Source organism: Colossoma macropomum, unplaced genomic scaffold, assembly GCF_904425465.1.
Source record: "Colossoma macropomum unplaced genomic scaffold, Colossoma_macropomum, whole genome shotgun sequence".
Lineage (NCBI taxonomy): Eukaryota > Metazoa > Chordata > Actinopteri > Characiformes > Serrasalmidae > Colossoma > Colossoma macropomum.
Genome location: NW_023496043.1, coordinates 269917 through 289784, shown reverse-complemented (window position 1 = coordinate 289784; position 19868 = coordinate 269917). Strand labels below are relative to the sequence as shown.

General features: G+C 38.8%; 1 protein-coding gene and 1 long non-coding RNA gene across 2 annotated transcripts in view; one reads left to right on the top strand and one right to left on the bottom strand.

The window, feature by feature from the left end:
* Nucleotides 1–248: 248 nt before the first annotated feature.
* Nucleotides 249–19126, top strand: LOC118804368 (verrucotoxin subunit beta-like). The gene is made up of 12 exons (XM_036564868.1): nt 249–381; nt 4038–4130; nt 4804–6560; nt 7677–7796; nt 11083–11171; nt 11267–11468; nt 11576–11689; nt 12595–12696; nt 12879–12967; nt 16375–16576; nt 16669–16782; nt 16904–19126. Exons 2-12 carry the CDS (start codon nt 4040–4042, stop codon nt 16946–16948), a joined length of 2925 nt encoding a protein of 974 aa, XP_036420761.1. The 5' UTR covers nt 249–381; nt 4038–4039; the 3' UTR covers nt 16949–19126.
* The window catches only part of LOC118804373, a 57988-nt gene continuing 56504 nt past the window's right edge, over nt 18385–19868 (bottom strand). The window contains exon 3 of the long non-coding RNA XR_005006980.1: nt 18385–18446. This is a non-coding gene — a long non-coding RNA (uncharacterized LOC118804373). The remainder of the gene's footprint in view (nt 18447–19868) is intronic.

Below are 19868 nucleotides of genomic sequence, written 5' to 3'. Positions count from 1 at the left end.
ATAAGCATTGCAGCATGTCTAAACTCAAGAACCACTAGTACCAATGATTAAAAGTGAAAGGTATTGTAATGTCAGAATCAGATGAAGCAATTCACCACAGGAGGTCACAATGAGCCCTCTTCTTCCACCACCTCTCAACACCAAAACACCCAAAGTCTATAACCACACCTTATAAAACACACACACACACACACACACACTGCAGGTGGCAGAACGGCAAGTAAATCTGAAGCACCACCCTCTTTTTTTTGCTGTGAATGTACAGCCATTAGAGCCACCTGACTCTTCCAGAAGAGATAAGGACAACTGGCAACAACAGAACAACAGAAGCCTTTCTTACATTTATCTGCCTGCACTTCAATAAAGAAACTTCCAGACAAGGTGAGATAAGTAAATCTACTTATTACCTTATTATTATTATTATTATTATTATTGCTGCTATTAAAGCTACAACTACTGCAGCCTGATGGTGGTGGAAAGTGAAGCACATATTTTCATCAAAGCACATTTACATGTTGTCCCCTCATTTCAGGAAAGCAATGTGACAAATTATACTAATGACACTTATACTAATGAGTACTTTGTTGCACATTAATTAATGAAAGCGGCCCATGCAACAATAGTTTGTGTACATATATCGTATCAACAGAGCCACATTTTTCTCAGATTTACATTTGCAGATGCATTATCATTAAAACAGATGGAGGTGCATTTTCATTAAAACCAGTTTGTAAATAATGTATAATTTGTCAATTAAATGTGACCGAATTTTGAAACATCTTTGGTGGCGTGAAATGGACACTAAATTCCCTGCGGGTACCAAACAATACTTTTTTGACTTTTTTTACTGAACTTGATGTAATACATCTACATCTATCAATGAGGCAGCCCTGAATTCCTGACAGTGCATAGAACGTAAAGAATAAGAATCACACGTTAAACATAACAAAGAAAAAGTAATATTTTGCTTCTGGTCATGTCAGTACTGAGACATTAAGTACAAAAATACCAAGCAAGACAAAATACTGAAAGAAACACAAGTATGTTGTCGGGCCCAAAAGCCTCTCTCCTGTGCTCAAGGCCCGTGGACAGAGATGGATCCTCCTAGCGTGTTCTAAAACTGTTACTTTAAGAACTAACTGCAATATAACTTCTTCTAACAAAATAAGAAAAATGTCAAAGTGTAGTCGCTGAGTTCTTGTGGAAGGAAGGAAAAGGCCTTCTCCTTTATTGAGCTTGGATGGCAAGATGGTTCCCGGACAACCACAATGCAAAGAACATGTCAAAAACACCCACTTTTATATTCTGTTTGGGGCGATGAAGAAATCGCCCCTCCTTTTCTATGGAATTCTATACCGTCTTAGTTCCCATTATCTCCAAACCTTACATGTACATGGGAACCGTCACATCTGCACTTGGGGACCCTTATTTCCAATCATACGTGAAATATGCTTTTTTAAAAATATCTTATCTTAGTTGTACCAGAATGTTCCAGTACCCAAGGACATTAGCTTTTGACTGGTTGCATTGTAAGTTCACCTGTTCCAGGGCTAGTTCTTATCTCAAGGGCAGTTCTTCTTGCTCACACAGCAGATCCTAACAAGCTTCAGGAGGCCCCTTTTACAAACAGGCTTTGAAGCTAAGGCCTATTTTACAGTGTGAAGATTACTATTCTATGGTTAGTAAACACTACTTGTTAACATTATCAGAAAATAAAGATTATTTCTTCAAAACATCTGTCAATGTCACACAGGAATGAGGACTAACAAGAACGTTCACTGTTAGAAATAAAGGTTCTGTGCAGGTACATTTTTGGTCATCCAGATACAAATAATGTAAATGTTCCCTCAAAGAGAGTCTCAAACATATATAAAGCACATATAATGTGTGAATATTCATTTCTCTCCAACTGTGGTTTTAAGGTCCAATTGTGTACCTTAAATAAGTTTTTCCAGATGAAAAGTACATATTTGTATCTTTTCATAACCTAATATTATCAACAATAAAATAAAAAGACTGGAGATGAGACGGAGTGTGTGGAGTCAATATAACTGCCCCAGTGACAGTTTCGTATCTTTATTTCAGAGAGTGTAGGCCTAAGGAACAAGGAACACAAACAAAAACAAACAGAAGGGAAAAATTCATGAACAAACTTTAAGTTGGCTTGACAAAGCCGTTACTATGCGGTATGGTGAGAAGTGGTGAGAAGTCTGTTTCCCAAGGTTTTTAAGCAAACCTCTAAGATGACAATCTACAGGACAGTAAATACACCAGTGAATAAATATTTGTCTTGGAGCTGAGCATTTTTAACCAAAATGTGAGTAAATCTGTTCCGCTGTACAGCCCACGTTCGCTCTCCAGTTCAGTTTTACCTCCTTTTTGATCAGTTACCTTGTTTAAAGTACTGCGGTAAAGTTAGTCCAGGGGTCAGCAACATGCGACTCCACAGCAGAATTTGATTTTTAGGTAAATATAAAATAATCCTCCTTTGCAGCTAAATAAAGCTGCTGATCGTTCTAACACAGTTGTAGCAATAAATGGTCTTAAACGCCGGAGTTGTATCATGTGTAACTGCTAATTCACCCTTTGTCCTTGAAGGTGGCGTGCAGACTGCTGGTCACCTCAGGCACCATTTAAGGTGGAATGGAAACATTCGAACAAGAAACTGGTGAATGAGAAGCTGACTTCAGTCCCTGCAAAAAGTCGAACATTAAGAGACATTTTGTAAGAAACTGTTCTGCTTTTGAGGAAAAGTTTCCTGCTGCAGATGCGAAAAAAGCAGCTATAGCTGAGCTAAAGCTTAAAGCTTTCTGCGTTTTTTTTTTTTTAATACTTTTTAGTCTATTCTAGCACATCGGTACACACTGAGATATATTTACAGCCAAGATGGTAAAATGGACATAACATGTTGTGGCTCCCAAGGTGGTCTGATTTTTGTTGAAAGGAAAAAATGGCTCTTCTTAACATTTTGGTTGCAGACCTCTGAGTTTTATATATATATATATATATATATCCATTACCCCAGTCCTACTCAAAACATCACTGGTTTCTACATTAGTTGTTTTGGTGTGTCAACAGCATGTAATACATCTTCTGCACCCACAACATAGGCAATAAACATAGAGTGAATAACAAAGCAAAATGACTCAAATTATCTGTCTATTTTTTCATTACCATTTAAGCATGTTTTGGAGGAATAATCTAACCAAAGAATTGTCATATTAATCTTAACTGTATCCATTTTAACGATTCCTTTTTCTTTTATTTATCCCTTTATATGTATCATTCTTTGACTTTAGACTAACTCTTTTGCTTTGAGTGACCCTACACCTTAAATATGTTTATTTAAAAAAAAAAAGATTGAACATTCCATTTCAATCATGTCAAAAATGCTAGCCAGTACATGACTAGCAAACACAGCTTTGAACAGTTTTACACACATAAAATCATATTTTATAAAAAAACATAAAAAGTGACCATTCTTAATGTTACACACTGACTTTCTGACTTTGGGATACATGTACTTCAAAACAATGGGATCTCACTGCTCACCATGTTGCCATGAGTTACAGGGATGTAGTCTCACTTCCTGCTCTAAAATGCAGGGGTGTGGCTAAAATAAGACTCCACCTATAGACTAAAACAGTTCTGGTAGTGACATGAAAATGTGCAACAGCATTTTTGGAATAAGGCATTTTATTTAAAAATTTAACTCATGATACAAACTGTAAACTTTTAAAAGAAATTTTTAATTAATTTTTCTTTACAAACAAAAACTGCAAAAAAAGAAAGTATTACATTTTTCGGTTGAAATGTAGGGGTTAGGATATGGGACAGCTGCTTCCCTATAGAAAGTACCCCATATTACTCTCTCAATTAATGCCTTGGGTTTAAATAAATCATACTCTTTGTAAATATCTGAGGTCTAAGTACTTAATTTGTAATTCTTTTTTTGCTGTGGGACTGTAGTTTGAACTAATTTGATAGAACTGTACAAATATTCCTTTATTTATTGCTTTGTTTATTTATCTTGACAGTCATGGAGCCTAAAACGATTGAAATGGCAGCCCTGGGAAGGGCCCTGTATCCTGGCATGTTGTACGACTGCCGCAGAGATTCTTTCATTCCAGGTTTCGTATACTAATCGAAATATTGTTTACTTCAAGCAAACTCAATGGGAACATCCACATATCTGACCATTCACATGTATTTATCTTACAAAATAGTTAGAGGCCACAACTTTTACTTTTAGTTATTTACTTATTGCCTCATGTGCTACTTCCTAGGACACATAATGGCTAACTTACAAAATGATGTGGCACAGAATTTAGTCTGAGACATTGGCCCTTATCAAATTTGTGTAAAACAAAGCAAACAACAAAACATGTTAGTTGATTTTTTTTTCTAAAGATGACTGAATGCGCTGTGTGATTATTTTCGTAAAATAAAATTAAACGCAGTGTATGATATGTTGATGGTGACGAATAATGGCTATTGCTATTGTAAATTTATTCATGTTAGTCATTGCCAGGACCTTCAGTAAGCAAGCTTACAGCTAAAGCTATGTATGAAAACAATTCAGTATAAATTCTAGAAAATAGTCTTCTAATCAAAAACATCCAGCCATTTGTGTTCCTGCGTTTCTCACTACTGACGAAGAGCTACAGACTGCAGAGACAAATAGTGGATGAAAAAAACATTACCTCATCTTTAACAGTAGACCTACAGTGTACTAACAAGGACAAGCATATAATAAATTAACCAGTGATCAAAGAATAAGCTCCAGACTCTCACTCATTTCAGGTGTTACTCTATGGGATAAACAGTCTTTGTCCAAGGATTTGGATGTGCATCGACAGCCCAAGACTGATCTGAAATTTGTTGCTTCTGACTCACTCCGGGATAAGGCCAGCGTCCTTGATGTCAGCGCCTCCCTCAAAGCCAGCTTTCTGGGTGGTTTAGTGGAGGTTGGAGGCTCAGCCCGATACTTGCGTGACAAGAAGTCCTCAGACCGTCAGTCTAGAGTTACTATGCAGTACAGCCAGACAACAAGATTTGAGCAACTTACTATGACCCAGCTGGGCAAAATCTCCTACCCTGAGGTGTTTGAGCAGAAGACCGCCACTCATGTTGTTACAGCTGTACTGTATGGGGGTCAGGCCTTCATGGTGTTTGACAAAACAGTCTCAGAGAATGAGGACAAACAAGAGGTTGAGGGAAATCTGAGGGGAATGGTTAAGAAGATCCCTTCATTTTCCATAGAGGGGGAAGGAGCTCTAAAGATGAATGAGAATGAAAAGAAACTGGCTGATAATATCAGCTGTACATTTTATGGTGACTATGAGCTCGAGGAGAACCCCACCACATACATGGAAGCCTTGCAGCTGTACAAGAAGCTACCATCTTTGCTGAGGCAGAGGGAGAATGATGCTGTGCCTGTGAGGGTTTGGCTCCATCCCCTGGCACGTTTGGACAGTAAAGCAGCTAAGCTGGAGAGAGAAATCGGAGCAACGCTCATAACTAAAGTCGAAGGCTTGTTGGAGGAGCTGGGAGATGCAGAGAGGAGATGCAATGATCTGGTTCAGAACACAGCAGTAAATGATTTCCAGGATGTGGGGGAAAGGCTGCACATATTTCAAGAATCGTTTGGTATCTACAAGGTGTTGTTACAAAAAGCTCTGGCCAGTGTGCTTCCTGCTATTCGGGGTGGGGAGGTGAAAGACAGTTCACTGGCTGACATTCTGACTACCCATGCCAACTCCCCCTTTAGGGCTAGCAAGCTAAAGCAGTGGTTAGAGAATGTTAATGGTGAACTAGATCTGCTGAGTTCCTACACCAGGGAACTGAGTGAAGTCCCGATAATCACATCCTCAGCCCAGTTCAACAGCATCCTCTTCAGTCCCATGGTGGATACAGTCATATGCTTCTCCTTCACTTCTGTGAAGTATGAAGATCCATATCTGCAAACCATAACAGAGTTCCTGACAGCAGATCCATTTGAAAAGCAGTCAACAGTTCCAAAATCAAGTGACCAAGACATCAAGCCTTGGTTCAGCAATCCTGAAATATCTAAGAAGATGAAAGAGAACCTTTCCCTCTTCAAAAGTTTTTTTAATGCCAATAAGGATAAGAAGACAGCCAAGTTTGTCATTTCATCAATCTCAGACCCCTCCAATCCTGGCATCTCCATCCGCCTGTATAAACAAGAGAAATTAGTGGATGGCCACTTTCAGCCAGTGTCAAAGCCTCCTGCTCCCAGCGTGGACATTCAGAATAGGAATGTGATTCTGAAGCTTCAGAAGTCCCCAACTGGAGTGACAAGACAGTACAGAGTGGAATACAGAGTAACACAGCCCGATGCTTCAGGAGCTGATGGTGGCGCTTGGGAGACCATAGACACTCCAGATGCACAGGAAACCTTCACTTTAACTGGACTGCAGCTAGCCAACCAATACTGGGTCCGGTACAGAGTGGTTAGTGATGTGGGAGTGAGTGAAGCCAGTGAATCTGTCCAGTTTTCCCTCCAAGGGAAGGTCACCGTTCCAGTGGGCAAGTCGTGGGTTAGTACAGAATTTCTTACTTTTCTTGTTATTGTTTTTGTAGCATTTACAAGATTTTGCATGACTTTTAATATTAGCATGTAGGCTTTGGTAAAACCTCAGCAAAATCAGTTAAAATTGGTCATGTAATTTCTGAATATTTGTGGGCCCAAATTACTTGGGAACCTCACCTGCGTCATTTACAACCCCATTTCCAAAAAAGTTGGGATGCTGTACAAAACGTAGAAAAAAATAAACTAAATAAAATAAACCCTATATTTAATTCAGAATGGCGCAAAGACAACATATAAAATTTTGACACTGAAAAATGTTATTACAAATACATACCCATTTCGAATTTGGAGCCAGCAACACCTTCCAAAAAAGTTGGGTCGGTGGCATGTTTACTTGTTTTGCACCACCTCTTAATTTAACTACACTCTAAAGGTTTGGGAACTGGAGAGACCGAATTCTCTAGTTTTGAAAGTGAAATGTTTCCCCGGTTTTGTATATAGGATTTCAGCTGCTCAACAGTTTGGGGTTTTCTTTATTGTAATTTTTCGTTTCATAATGTGCCAAATGTTTTCAGTGGTGACAGGTCTGAACTGCAGGCAGGCCAATTTAGCCCCTGGACTCTTTTACTATGAAGCCATGCAGTTATAATATATGCAGACTGTGGTTTTACATTGTCTTGCTGAAATAAGCAAGGGCTTCCCTGAAAAAGACGTCATCTGGACGACAGCATGTGGTGCCAAAACCTGTATATATCATTCAGCATTAATGGTGCCTTCACAGATGTGCAAATCACGGAGTGTAGTTAAAATAAGAGTTGATGCAAAACAAGAGTAAGGGATCATTTTTGCTTTCTAGATTTGTCTGGAAATAAAAAAAACAATGTATATGTACTTGTGGAGCCTCTGGTGGTTTGGAGGCCCTAAGCGACTGCTTATACTGCTTACAGTGAGAAACAGACCTGAAATTATATTTCTTCATAAATCTAAAGAAATCAAATCAAGAGAATTAATTTTTTCAAATTCATCTCATGGCAGTTATCAAGAAATGCAATAAATCAGTATATCAAGTTCAAGTCACTGAAAAAATCTATAATATCCTATCATATGTTTGCATTCTACACAGAACTGGACCTCTTCCTCCCTCTTTAATGAACTAAGGAAGAAAATAATGACCAACTTGGGCGTCTCACGGTGGAGTCTGTCAACCATCACCTCAGAAGTTTTGAATCAGCTCAGCGATATTGTGAGTAGTTTCCATTACAGTGTGGCTCAAGAGTGTAACAACTTCAGTGAACATAATCTGACCGTTTGCAAAATTCTAAACTGCCTCCTTTAGTTACTATGTTAAATATGTTAGCTCAGACTCCCTGGTAGCATCTGAAACACTTGTATTAACAGACTGAAAACTTTTTGCAGCCCAAAGGAAAATGTAAAAGCATGCAGAGGAGTACATTTGAAATCATTATTTAAAAGATGTTTAGTGCAGACATAAATATTTGAGACCTGGCAACATTAATGCAGGCCAGTTTACAGCAAAAGATTCTGGAAACGATGTTTTCATTAATCAAACCAGGGAAGTCTTTTAGCCACTGAGCATAAAAAAACAAGGAACAGGTTTAAGCCATAGGTATACATTTATCAAGTATGTCCAATCTTATCTGCAAAGGGCCGATGTGGCTCCAGGTTTTTATGCCAAACGAGCTGAAGAGTTCAGTCTTCAAACATTCGATCAGGTGAGCACATGGTTGGAATAAAACATGCAGCCACACTGGGTTCAGTAAGGCATGTCAACGATGCTGCCATTTTGGCACTGTCAACACCTGTAAGTATCAAATAAATGTAAACCTACACATCAATTCACTTTGATAGTGCGTTGTATTAGCTTCCTTATTTAAATTTTGTTGACAAGGACACATCTTGTACACTAGGACTTTTAACTAACTTTAATAAAGCAAAAACAAATTATGGCATTTCTGTGATGGACTGGCGAGCTGTCCAGGGTGTTTCCTACCCTCTGCCCAACGTGTGCTGGGATAGGGTCCAGCAACCCCCGCTACCCAGGAGGATAAGTTCCTTAGATGATGAGCGAGTGAGCGAGTGAGTGAGTGAGTGAGTGAGTGAGTGAAATGTATATTATTTTATTATATTATTTTTCATATACAAAAATATCAACAGCAATTGGAGATAAATTGGAGAACAAAAGGGCAAATCCACATCAAGTTAAAAAAACAGACAATGAGTCCAAAAAAACAGAGTAATGGGATACATGAAAAAAACAGCTAAGAACTGACACAAAGACTGGCAATACCTCACAAGGAGTGAGAGTCTGTGTATAAGTAGGCTAAGTAATGAGGAAACATGAATCATGTGTGTAAAATGGGCAGAGACCAACCATCAGTATTACAGAGAAGCAGATCTCTGAAAGGTGGTTATGCGTGAGGGCATGATAGAACACACCTCCCAACGTTCGTCTCCAAGCACACTACATTCCCAGCTTGGGGGCAGTCCCAAGGTCTCGGAGCAGGTCCAGTAGATATTGGATGCACCCATCCCATGATGGGGGGCATTACCCAGTGAAGCAGGGATCACTGGTCTGAGGAGGGAAAAGTGAAAGCTAGGTGAGACTTTATCATGACAGGGCAACTGCAACTAAGACCAATAGGTTGTTAGACCAGTGGAAGCATTATGAAGAGAACGTTGTGCATATAATGCCCATGAAAGGAAGCGTGACCACTTCCCCTGCTGATCTTGACAGTAGTGTTCCAGTGTCGCCAATTTTTCTGGTGAGGCACTCAACCTGGCTGTTTGTTTGAGGGTGATATCCTGAGGTAAGGCTGACCATCATCACCAGAAGACAGCAGCGTGATGGTGATTCTATAGTCCACAATCATCTTTTTAGTTTCACTGATGTTGAGAGGTTGTTGTCCTGGCACCAGCTGGTTTGTGACTTCACCTTCTCTCTGTAGGCCATCTTGTTGTTGAACGTGATGAGGCCCAGGATGGTTGCGCCGTACACAAACTTGATATTGGAGCTGTTCTTGGCAGCACAGACATAAGTGAACAGGAAAGCACAGGAGGGGGCTGGGCACACAGCGCTGTGATGCACCCATGTTGAGGATCAGCAGATAGAGGTCTCCAGTCCAAAATCAAGGAGCTTGGAGACAAGTTGTGAGAGAATGATGGTATTGAATGCTGAGCTGTAATCAGTGAAGAGCATTCTCTCTGTTCTCCTTGTGAGGCCTGAAGAAGACGGCCATGGAAGAGTATATTCAGGAGGCATTTGCCTTCATACAGGTTTCCTACAGCCCTCCACCTCACTGGCAGAGGCCAGCGGGGAAGATAGATAGGGTCTCCATCCTTGTATAGACTATAGGGGATTTAACAAGATCATTATGAAGGACTGATAACCCCTACTCCTCATTAACAACACCATTTGAGTTGCTGCAGCAAGCATCAGTTTTTTCCTAAACTGGACCTGTGCAGCACCTTTATCCAGGTTAGATGGGGGACGAATGGAAGATGGCTTTCACCACTTCATGATGCAATTCGGGTTGATAAATGCCCCAGCTATCTTACAGCACTACATCACTGAGGTCCTCAGGAAAGCCCTCGAGCGCTACCCCGTCACATCAAATGGGCTCTCTTTTTTTGTCCGGTTAAGAGTTCAAATCGTATCGACTGGGTTCAAAAAATGACAAGCCCTGTGAACTGCCCAATCCGGTAACACTGGTTTTCCCTTTGCTTAACAGAACAACTCAGAGACAGCTGTGATTGGCTGAGAGGCATGTCAATCTTTATTTTGCAAACAGACAAATAGTTCTCTCTAATTCAGTGTCAATTCAAAGGCTTTACACTAGATGTTAGAAGATTGCTGTGAGGTTTATTGCATTCAGCCACAAGAGCATTAGTGGGGTCAGGTACTGATGTTCGAAGCTTAGTCCTAGATCATTCCATCCCATCCCAAAGGTGTTCAGTAGTGCTTCATCCCTCCAAAAAATATGATTCTACTGCTCCATATAGCTTTAAATACACTGATAAAAACTGTAGAGTTCAATAATTTCATGGGACGTATGGATTTATAACGTAGCTGGCTTTTTAGTTACATGTCTTGCTAGCAAACTATCACTATACAGTAAATGCGTTAATAAGTCCAGTACAAACTTTTACAGACGATTTATTATAACTCCTTTAGCAGACTTAGATAACCAAATGGATACTTTCACAGCCTTTTGGCCTAATTCACCTCTATATTGACGTTGGTTTCATTTAGGGATATTGGGCAAAGAGCTATGACCTTTTAACCGCTTCATGCCATGTCTCTATGTAAATTTTTTAAATCATGCATTTACATTAAATCATGAAAATAAAATTAATTTGTTTGAATTAACGTAAAATATTGCTTTTACCCATCTAAACTAAACATTTGCTTTGCAGTGTTTCATTCAAAGTATTTATTTGAGTTGAATAAAACTAGTTAAATTGTTTGTTGTTCATTTGCTAGGTTGAACTAATGAACCATTTCTTTACAGCGCACTCCTTATGTAGGCCCAATTTCTGGAGGGCTGAGACCCGGGATAGCTCTGTACTTCCAAGGGGTTGTTAATCCAGATGCCAATGAGTATGAATTTCTAATATGTATAACACAAAATACTTTATGTATTTTACATATAACTACTCTTCTTTGAAATGAGCATTTTTTTGCATCCCATGCAGCATCATGATAAATCATAAGCTAGGACCGAAAGATGGCGATGATGTTGCTTTTCACTTCAACCCCCGTGTCTACAACAACTCAATGGTTCGTGACAGCTTCAGAAACGGAAAGTGGGAGAGTATAGAAGAGTCTCAAGGGTGTCCCTTAGTGAGGGGATCAGCCTTTGATATCTTCATTGTTGTCAAAACAGACGGCTACGAGGTATGGGGTTTAATTGAGTATGTGGTAAAAAAAAATAAAATAAATAATGTAAATAAACAAAAAGATTTATGAACATCAAAAATAAGACTATTATATTTTCTTTCCAGGCATATGTAAACGGCCAGAAAAAATGCTTCTTCAAGCACCGAATGCCAATTGAGAAAGTGACCACACTTCACATCAAAGGAGATGTCTTCATGAACACCATTGGTTATGTAGCAGTAAGTCAGTTTCTCAGTGCTAAATGGATAAAATCTGATTGGAAGGGCCACGCTGCTGTGAATGGACTGTTTCTGCTCACATTGACCACCAAACATATAAATGAAGCAAGAAGCCTCTTTTGTTTAAACTGAGGCGAGATAAGCTGAGAACATTTTTCTCAAAAAATAGGCTAAAAGATAGCAGACTAAACATTTAAAGAAGCTAAAAGATAGCTAACAGACTAAACCATTCCTCTGTTAATTTCAGTATTGGAGTTTGACTTGAAGTATTCACTGAATGATTTGCTGTAAAACTGTAAAATAAATAGAATATGTTCCTTGAATTTCATACACTTCAAATGTTAGTGTTATTGGTAGCTCTGCTTTAAGTAGTGTTACTGTTGCAGACACAACACAGGAAATTCCACTAGGGCTAGGTGCCAGTAGAAATTAACATTATTGCTTCAGTGGCAATTGGCTGAGCAAAAACTACTTATAAGGCACTAAAAATGGAAAAGTTCATAAATTGACTGCAGTATACTGGAAGTTAATTATAACTTATTTATTGAGAATTTGTGCATTGTATCATGTTTTATGTTGTTGGCAATAAGCCTCCTGATTATGAAGAACACCCATGACCAGTAATAAAAACACAGCAACTTAGAGCATATTGTGGCTATTGTATTATATTTTTCTGTAATGTACCACGTCATTTAGAATAACCAAATAAATATAAATACAATAGCATTATATGGTGCTACGAAACATGGTAGAACTCAGCAGTTACCAGTGGACCACCAAAGAAATCAAAAAGTACTTTTTCAGCTTCCTAACATCCCTTGTAATCCAGAGCAACCAGGGATTTTTGGGGGGGAAATGCATAGTAAGTTTCCTTCATTACCATTCTTTGTCTACTCTTTGCTCAGAACTGGAGCACATCCACTTTTGGTAAGGAACAAAGCCCAGGAGTCTCACGTGGGAAGTTTTCCCAGATCCAGTTAGGAGTGCCATATCCAGTCTGCAACCCTGTAAGTAACATGGCACTTGAGAATGGTTTAACAGGCAAGAAATGTGAATTAAGGTTTTATGAAAACATAAGTTTCATTTTGTAATAATTATGCTAAGAATCAGAAGAAGTAATGTTTTTTTTTAAATCTAAGGATGTGCAGTTATTCTTTGCCTACACCTACAATTCTTATGATCACCACAGAGCATACCTTTTGTGGGACCACTCATTGGAGGGCTGAAAGTAGGACTGGCTTTGTTCTTCCAAGGTGTTGTTCCTTCAGATGCCAATAGGTACGTTCCCATGGTACTGGCCAGAGGTGGAAAGTAACAAATTACATTGACTCTTGTTACTGTACTTGCGTACATTTTTCCCTGTAGTGGTACTTTTTGGAGTAAAATTTAAGCACAGTACTTCTACTCTCACTTAATTTATAAGGAAACACTTTGTCTTGTTAATTTAATGTTTAATAATGTTAGAGTAAAATATATTATGAGCTTATCAGCTTATAAACCAATTAGAAGAAAGCCTAGTTGAATTTAAAAGATTTGCCGACCAAAACACAGCAACTCCCAGCTACAACAACAGTACACAGACCTCCAGTTTAGTGTAGGAAGAAAGAGGAGAACTCTACCAGCACACATAAGGAACAGACTTTATCCAAATGGTCACCTATATTCGTTTAAAAATTAACTAAAGATAACAGTGTTATCACAAAATGTGCCGAGATCTCTGCTTACACAACTCAACTTCAGCCTGATGGAGCAGCTGACTAGCTAGGTAACCAGTCACTGAAAATTACATATTGAGTAATCTACTTTTAATTTTGACTCAATCAAATCTTTTTTTATAAAGCAGACTAAATTAAACAAGGAAAAACCATGTACAGCCTTTCAGGGCATCTAAATTACTTTGTTGGAAACAGATAAACTAGCAAGTCTTATCTAATCATCTAACCACGAAGAACATGTAGTTTAACTTTTTTCCTCACATATCATGCTTTAGTTTTGTCTGTACAGATTATCTCCACTGATTTATCCAACTCAACTCAGAAACATTTTCAGACTGTGATTGCAGATATACAAAAAAGTAACTTGAATACTCAAGTAGTTTTCCAATAAACAACTTATTTACTCTTACTTTTTTTTAAATTTTCTTTATTAAAACTTTTACTTAAGTAGAGATTTTCAGTACTCTTTCTGCTCCAATACTATATGTGTGTGTGTGTGTGTGTGTATGTGTGTATATATATATAATATATATATATATATATATATATATATATGCGGGAAAAAATCGATTCTTAGATGCATCGCGATGCAGACGTGAACAATTCTGAATCAATTCACAAATGTCAAAAATCGATTTTCGAAATATTTCATTTATAACGTAATGTTGACAGAATGCAAAAGGTGGAAATTGGAAGTGCAGAAGTGCAGTGCCCGGACAGTCTGTGGCGGCACATAACAAAAACACAAGTGGTAGAGCGAGAAATCTGATCGGCTCCCTCTGCATTAAAAGCCAGGAGTCACAACACAAATTATAACATTTTGTCCTTTCAACAAAAAACAAACCAGCTTGGGAGCCACAACACTTAATGTCCAGTATGTCTCAGTATGTGATGATGTCCTAGTGTAGGCTAAACAATATAAACGAAAACGCAGATTTACTTTGCTGTGATTTAAGCTTTAGCTCAGCTATAGCCGCTTTCCTCCCATCTCCACCAGAAAACTTTTCCTCAAAAGTAGATCAGTTTCTTGTAAAATGTCTCTCACCGACTGTTTTACGAGGCTGAAGTCGCTTCTTATTCTATTTTAACGTACCAGGTAACCAACTGCGCTGCTTATAAATGCGAATAACGCATCGTTGCTAGGTGACCTGCAGTCTGCACGCCGGTTCTCAGTCGTTGCGAAACAGGGCTTTCGCGCTATGTTGCACACGTCCCATCTGAAAGATATTTTACTGACACAGCGATCCCCCAACTCTCTACAATGAGACCAAAACCGAAGTTATAAAATCACTAAAGAAAACGGGTAGAATAGCTATAACGTGCTGCGTGGACATCCACTGCCACTGGATCTTATTTCACCGTAACTGCGCATTTTATCGCAGATGAGTAGCAGCAGCTTCTCGTGCTCCAAACAAGAGCACTGAATGAGAGCCTTCTAGTTCACTTGCCACATCACTTCCATTTGTTTTATTAAAAAAGAAATTGGAAGTAAATTCATTATGGATCATTACAAATACTGTGCTTTAAAAGTACTAAGTCACTTTAAATAACAATAACACTTAGTCACTTAGAGTCACTTAGTCACTTTAAAATGTATATTGTCTCCATATTATGTTTATATTTGGTGTATATTTATTAGCTGAGCCTCACCACAAGCATTTCAATGCATAAATGTCCTGACATGTTGTGCAAATGACAAATAAACTTGAAACTTGAACTCGAAACTTGAGCTCACAGTGAGAAAATATAAATGCTATATAGAAAAAAAAGATGCATCGAGATGCATTGATAATCGTTTTATAATCGCATCGCAGCCCTCTGAATCGTAATCGAATCGAATCATGAGGTGCCTAGAGATTCCCACCCCTAATATATATATTGATGTAAAAGAAAACAGGACGAAGTGACGTTCTTCAATTGCTCCAAGGTCCAGTTCCAACATCTGTGCCCCATTGTAGGTGCTTTAGAGGTGGACAGGGGTTGGCATGAACCCTCTGACTGGTCTGTGGCTATGCAACACCATACACAGCAGGGTGTGATGCACTGATTTGTTGTGACACACTCCCCCTCACAAACAAAGTTAAAGTTTTTTTTTTAATTTTTTATCCAATTTTCTCCCCAATTTAATTGTCTCCAATTCCAACCGCTTGTTAGGACTCCCCCAATCACACGATACTACCAACGCTAAGAGGGCAAAGGCTAGCACAGGCTTCCTCCAAGACCTGTGAAGCGCCGCCGCATCTTCTCGATCGCTCACACGTCATTGGACAGCTGAACGCACTCGGAGGAAAGCGCCAACCGCCAGTTCTGTTATGTCAGCTAACAGACACCCCCGCTGACTAGCATCTCGTTGAGTGATGGGGGGAGGCATCCCTCCCCCCCCAGAGAGAGCAAGACCAATTGTGCTTTCTTGGACTCCTGGCCACAGATGTCTGTAGCATCACCAGGGATTGAACTCCTGATAATAGGGCCAACGCTTAGATGGCTGCACCACTCGGGACTTGTGTCACAGTATCCTTTCTGTCAGTTTGGACCAGACAAGATAGCATTTGTTGCCCTTGCACATCAATGAGCCTTGGGTGTCATTGGTTTGTCCCTCCTCAAACCACTGTGGGCAGGTACTCCCCTTTGCAGATCAGGAGCACCCCACTAGCCTTGCCGTTTCAGAGATACCCCGACAGCGTCTTCTTGGCCATAATGATTTGGTCCTTGTTAGAGTTGCTCAGATCTTCACTGCTGCCCAATCTACCTAATCTAACAAATCGACTACAAGAACCAACCGTTCACTTACCTTTTGTTTTTGACACAAAATAATTAACCTTATTTGCTTCATCTGTAAGTGTTCACTATTTTTTGGTTCATTGGTGTATATTAAATGGACAAACAGAGATTTACAATCTGGAATAGCCATTTACAGGAATTTCAAAATATAATTTAGTTTCAAATATTATTTTTTTGTGTTGCTTGCAGCTTCGCAATAAATCTGAAGACTGGGCAAAGGGATGGAGATGACATTGCATTCCACTTCAACCCCCGCGTTGGGACACCCTCTGTTGTGCGCGACAGCTTCAGAAATGGGCGGTGGGAGAATCCAGAAGAGACCTCAGGGGGTCCATTTGTGAAAGGAGGAGGCTTTGATTTGTTCATGGTTGTTAAACCAGAAGGCTATGAGGTACAGAGCTTGAAGAAGTAAAACAAGTGAATTAACAACTTCAGTAAAATAAGTAAATTGTTACACAGACAGTTTTGCTTTATTTCCCTCAGGTAATTGTGAATGGGCACGTTTTCTGTATGTTCTGGCACCGTATGCCAGTGGAGAGCGTGTCTGCGCTTCATATCCATGGAGACATTTTCATGACCACCTTTGGCCTCATTGAAGTAAGTAGTTTTTGTTTGTGTACTTTTTGGCAACAGCTCTTGATAAAAGCACATTAATTACATCATCCATTAAAAATAGCGTATATGTATCAATTTTAAAAGTATTTTTTCTTTCCACCAGGTGGACAATGTTAATATGAAGGTCATCATGCCTGCCCATATTTGAGGATACTAATCATCTCCATTAAGTTTGTTTTTTCTTTATGTTGTATTCAAGTATCAAAATGATGATCTTGTAGTAGTCCCTGTTCTGACCACCTCCTTGTTTCTACTCTCATTGTCCATTTTATCAGCTCCACTTACTATATAGGTGCACTTTGTAGTTCTACAGTTACAGACTGTAGTCCATCTGTTTCTCTGCATACTTTGTTAGCCCCTTTTACCCTGTTCTTCAGTGGTCAGGACCCCCATGGATCCTCACAGAGCAGGTACTATTTGGGTGGTGGATCATTCTCAGCACACTGAGAATTACAAAGTGCACCTGTATAGTAAGTGGAGCTGATAAAATGGACAATGAGCGTAGAAACAAAGACGTGGTCATAATGTCTTTCCTGATCGGTGTAGGTAATGAGGTTTTATTTAATAATCCAGTGCTTCAGGTGTCTGCTGTTTGATGGTTTATCAAGCTGAGAGTTAAAGGTACACAAATAAAGTTTTCCTAATTTGATGAAAGATTGCACATCACAAAATAACCAATGTCTCTCAATGTAACTCATGAAGTTGCTTCTGTAGAATTTGAAAAAGTTGCGCATTTCTCTTCAAATTATAGTAAGTATAATGTGAATCTTCTTTGCTTTCTCCAGTTGAAAATGACTCAAGTTCAGGGACAGGGTATTCATCCAGGCTTTATGCTTACAATATAGAATGACTCTTATTTCACCTCTCTTTAAGCTAAGCATATCACTGCTGTTAGGAGAAAACCTCATATCTCCATTTTTGTCATTTATTCAGTTTTTGACAATGTGATCATGTCTCTTGCTCTTTACTTTATGTGTAAATTTCTTGATGAATGAACCAAAAGAAACAGCCCAAAACTATTTGGAAAACACTCTGGTTCCACTGATTTACATTAAAAGTAAAGTATATTTTTCCTTCTCCTGTAAAGTTACCATTTTGGAGATACAAGGTTTTGTTCTGACAACAGTGATATAACATTGCAGTGAAACTTTATACACTGGTTAGGTTTTAATGGTACAGCATATATCTGCAGAAAGATTGAGGTCTCAAGTTATTTTAATTTGTACAAAAAATATTAGGTTATCAAGAATCTGCCCTACGGAGACAAAATAGATAATATATAGATAAGCCAATTTTCCAGCGCATGGTACAGCTTGACTCGACTACACTTGCTTTTGGTACCAGCTACTTCGTTTTCCACTGCAGATACAGTACACCCTCGATGTAGCTGGTCGCCACATGAAACTGCCGATATGTGAAGACAAAATGTGGTTCAGAAGAGGCTGATGGCAGCAAGATAAAATACCAGGAGAGTTTGGGAAATACTAGAATCAGAGTTCAGACGACTAGACAATTCTGGTAGCTCAAAGGCGATGCAAGAGTATGCTACCTGGTTGCTAACATTAGCATATGTGTTTAGCAATTCTCTCCAACCAATCTGTAGTCACTAGCTTTTTTACATCACCTTCTGGTATTGGTTCAGCTCGCTCGGAGCCTCGACAGAGGTGGTACCAAAAATTGTACCTGGTATCAGGTCCCAGGTACCAGATTTGCCTGGTGAAAAACTAAAAAAGCAAGTAGAGTCAAGTCGAGCTGGTACCATGCAGTGAAAAAGAAGCTTTAATGTAACTGTTATGTGATTAATACTGGCAAATTATGGTTTTATCACAATGCAAAAAATGTGACAGTGCATCACAATGATTTTATTCACACACAGTATAAAGTATTGACTTGATTCTTGGACCAAATGTTTTGTTATGCTACTACTGGTAATCTTAAGTAGTTAGTAAATTTGGAGGATATCTAAAGAATAATATGTTTCATCTAAGAATCCATAGCTTTAATGACTAAAATCACAGATTTCAGTAGAGAATTTGAATAGAATTTTATTTAAGCAAGTTTAATTTAATTTAATTGGCCAAATAAACAGTGTATTGACAATAATGTTTAGTGCACTGGTGTATTGATTTTTTTTTATTTGACAGCTTAAATGGTTTAGCTTTGGTATTATTTGCTTTGATTTTTCTTTAACATTGTTTTTTCTGCTTTTTCATTGCACCTTCATGCATTTTATTGTTATCTTCTTGAAGCTCCTGCTATCCAGATGTAACAAAAAAAAAGATTCTTGTTGGATGAAGTTCTCTGAATAAAGTTCGACAGAATCACATCAGTGGATTTTGTGTTTACATTTAGAAAAAGTTCTGAAGTGGAGCAACCAGAACAAAGATCTTGAAAATATTCTTTCAGTCTTCAGTGATTCCAGCTGAAAGATACTTAGCATCGAGAGCTTGCATACACACACACATCTGGTCTATAATATGTCTATAATAGCTTGACTTTTTGATTATGTCCCTGAAAATCACTTGAAAGCATTACATGATCTCTAGGCAGAGTGGATGGTGTTGTTTTCTCTCCATCTCCAAAGCCACAAAGAAAATGTCACCTCTGGATCCATCTGTATGGCATACCTGTGTGGTTTCCAGAGACACTCGTTGTGGAGAAACATTCTTTCACAGTAGCCAGAACATGTTTTTCAGCATTATTTGAGCCAAATGCTACAAACTGTTTCTGCTCTTCTTGTCAAATTTATACTAAAATGTATATGAATAGGGACAGGGAGAAGATGTTTTAAGCTGGGGGTGCTGAAAGCAATATATGCCCGACATGAAAGGAAATAACATTGTTATGGTAAACAATGCCAAGCCCATGCTTTACTATGTTCAATTTAGTTTCAAGTCTAGATCCTTTATTATTATGTTTACTAGTTACAGGTAACCAACCCTAAATGAACTCTGGGGGTGCTGCCACACCCTTACTACCTCCATTTCCTGTGCCCCTGGTGACTAACGCAGATAAAAAAACTGTTATCCAGAACTACAGGTGGGAGCGGGACAAACCATTTTGGTTGT

What these genes read in the sequence shown, in the direction of transcription:
- LOC118804368 (XM_036564868.1), top strand. Translation starts at nt 4,040, where the DNA reads ATGGAGCCTAAAACGATTGAAATGGCAGCCCTGGGAAGGGCCCTGTAT. An exon ending in TTCCAGTGGGCAAGTCGTGG is followed by an intron (nt 6,561 to 7,676) that starts GTTAGTACAGAA and finishes CATTCTACACAG; the next exon opens with AACTGGACCTCTTCCTCCCT. An exon ending in ACACCATTGGTTATGTAGCA is followed by an intron (nt 11,690 to 12,594) that starts GTAAGTCAGTTT and finishes CTCTTTGCTCAG; the next exon opens with AACTGGAGCACATCCACTTT.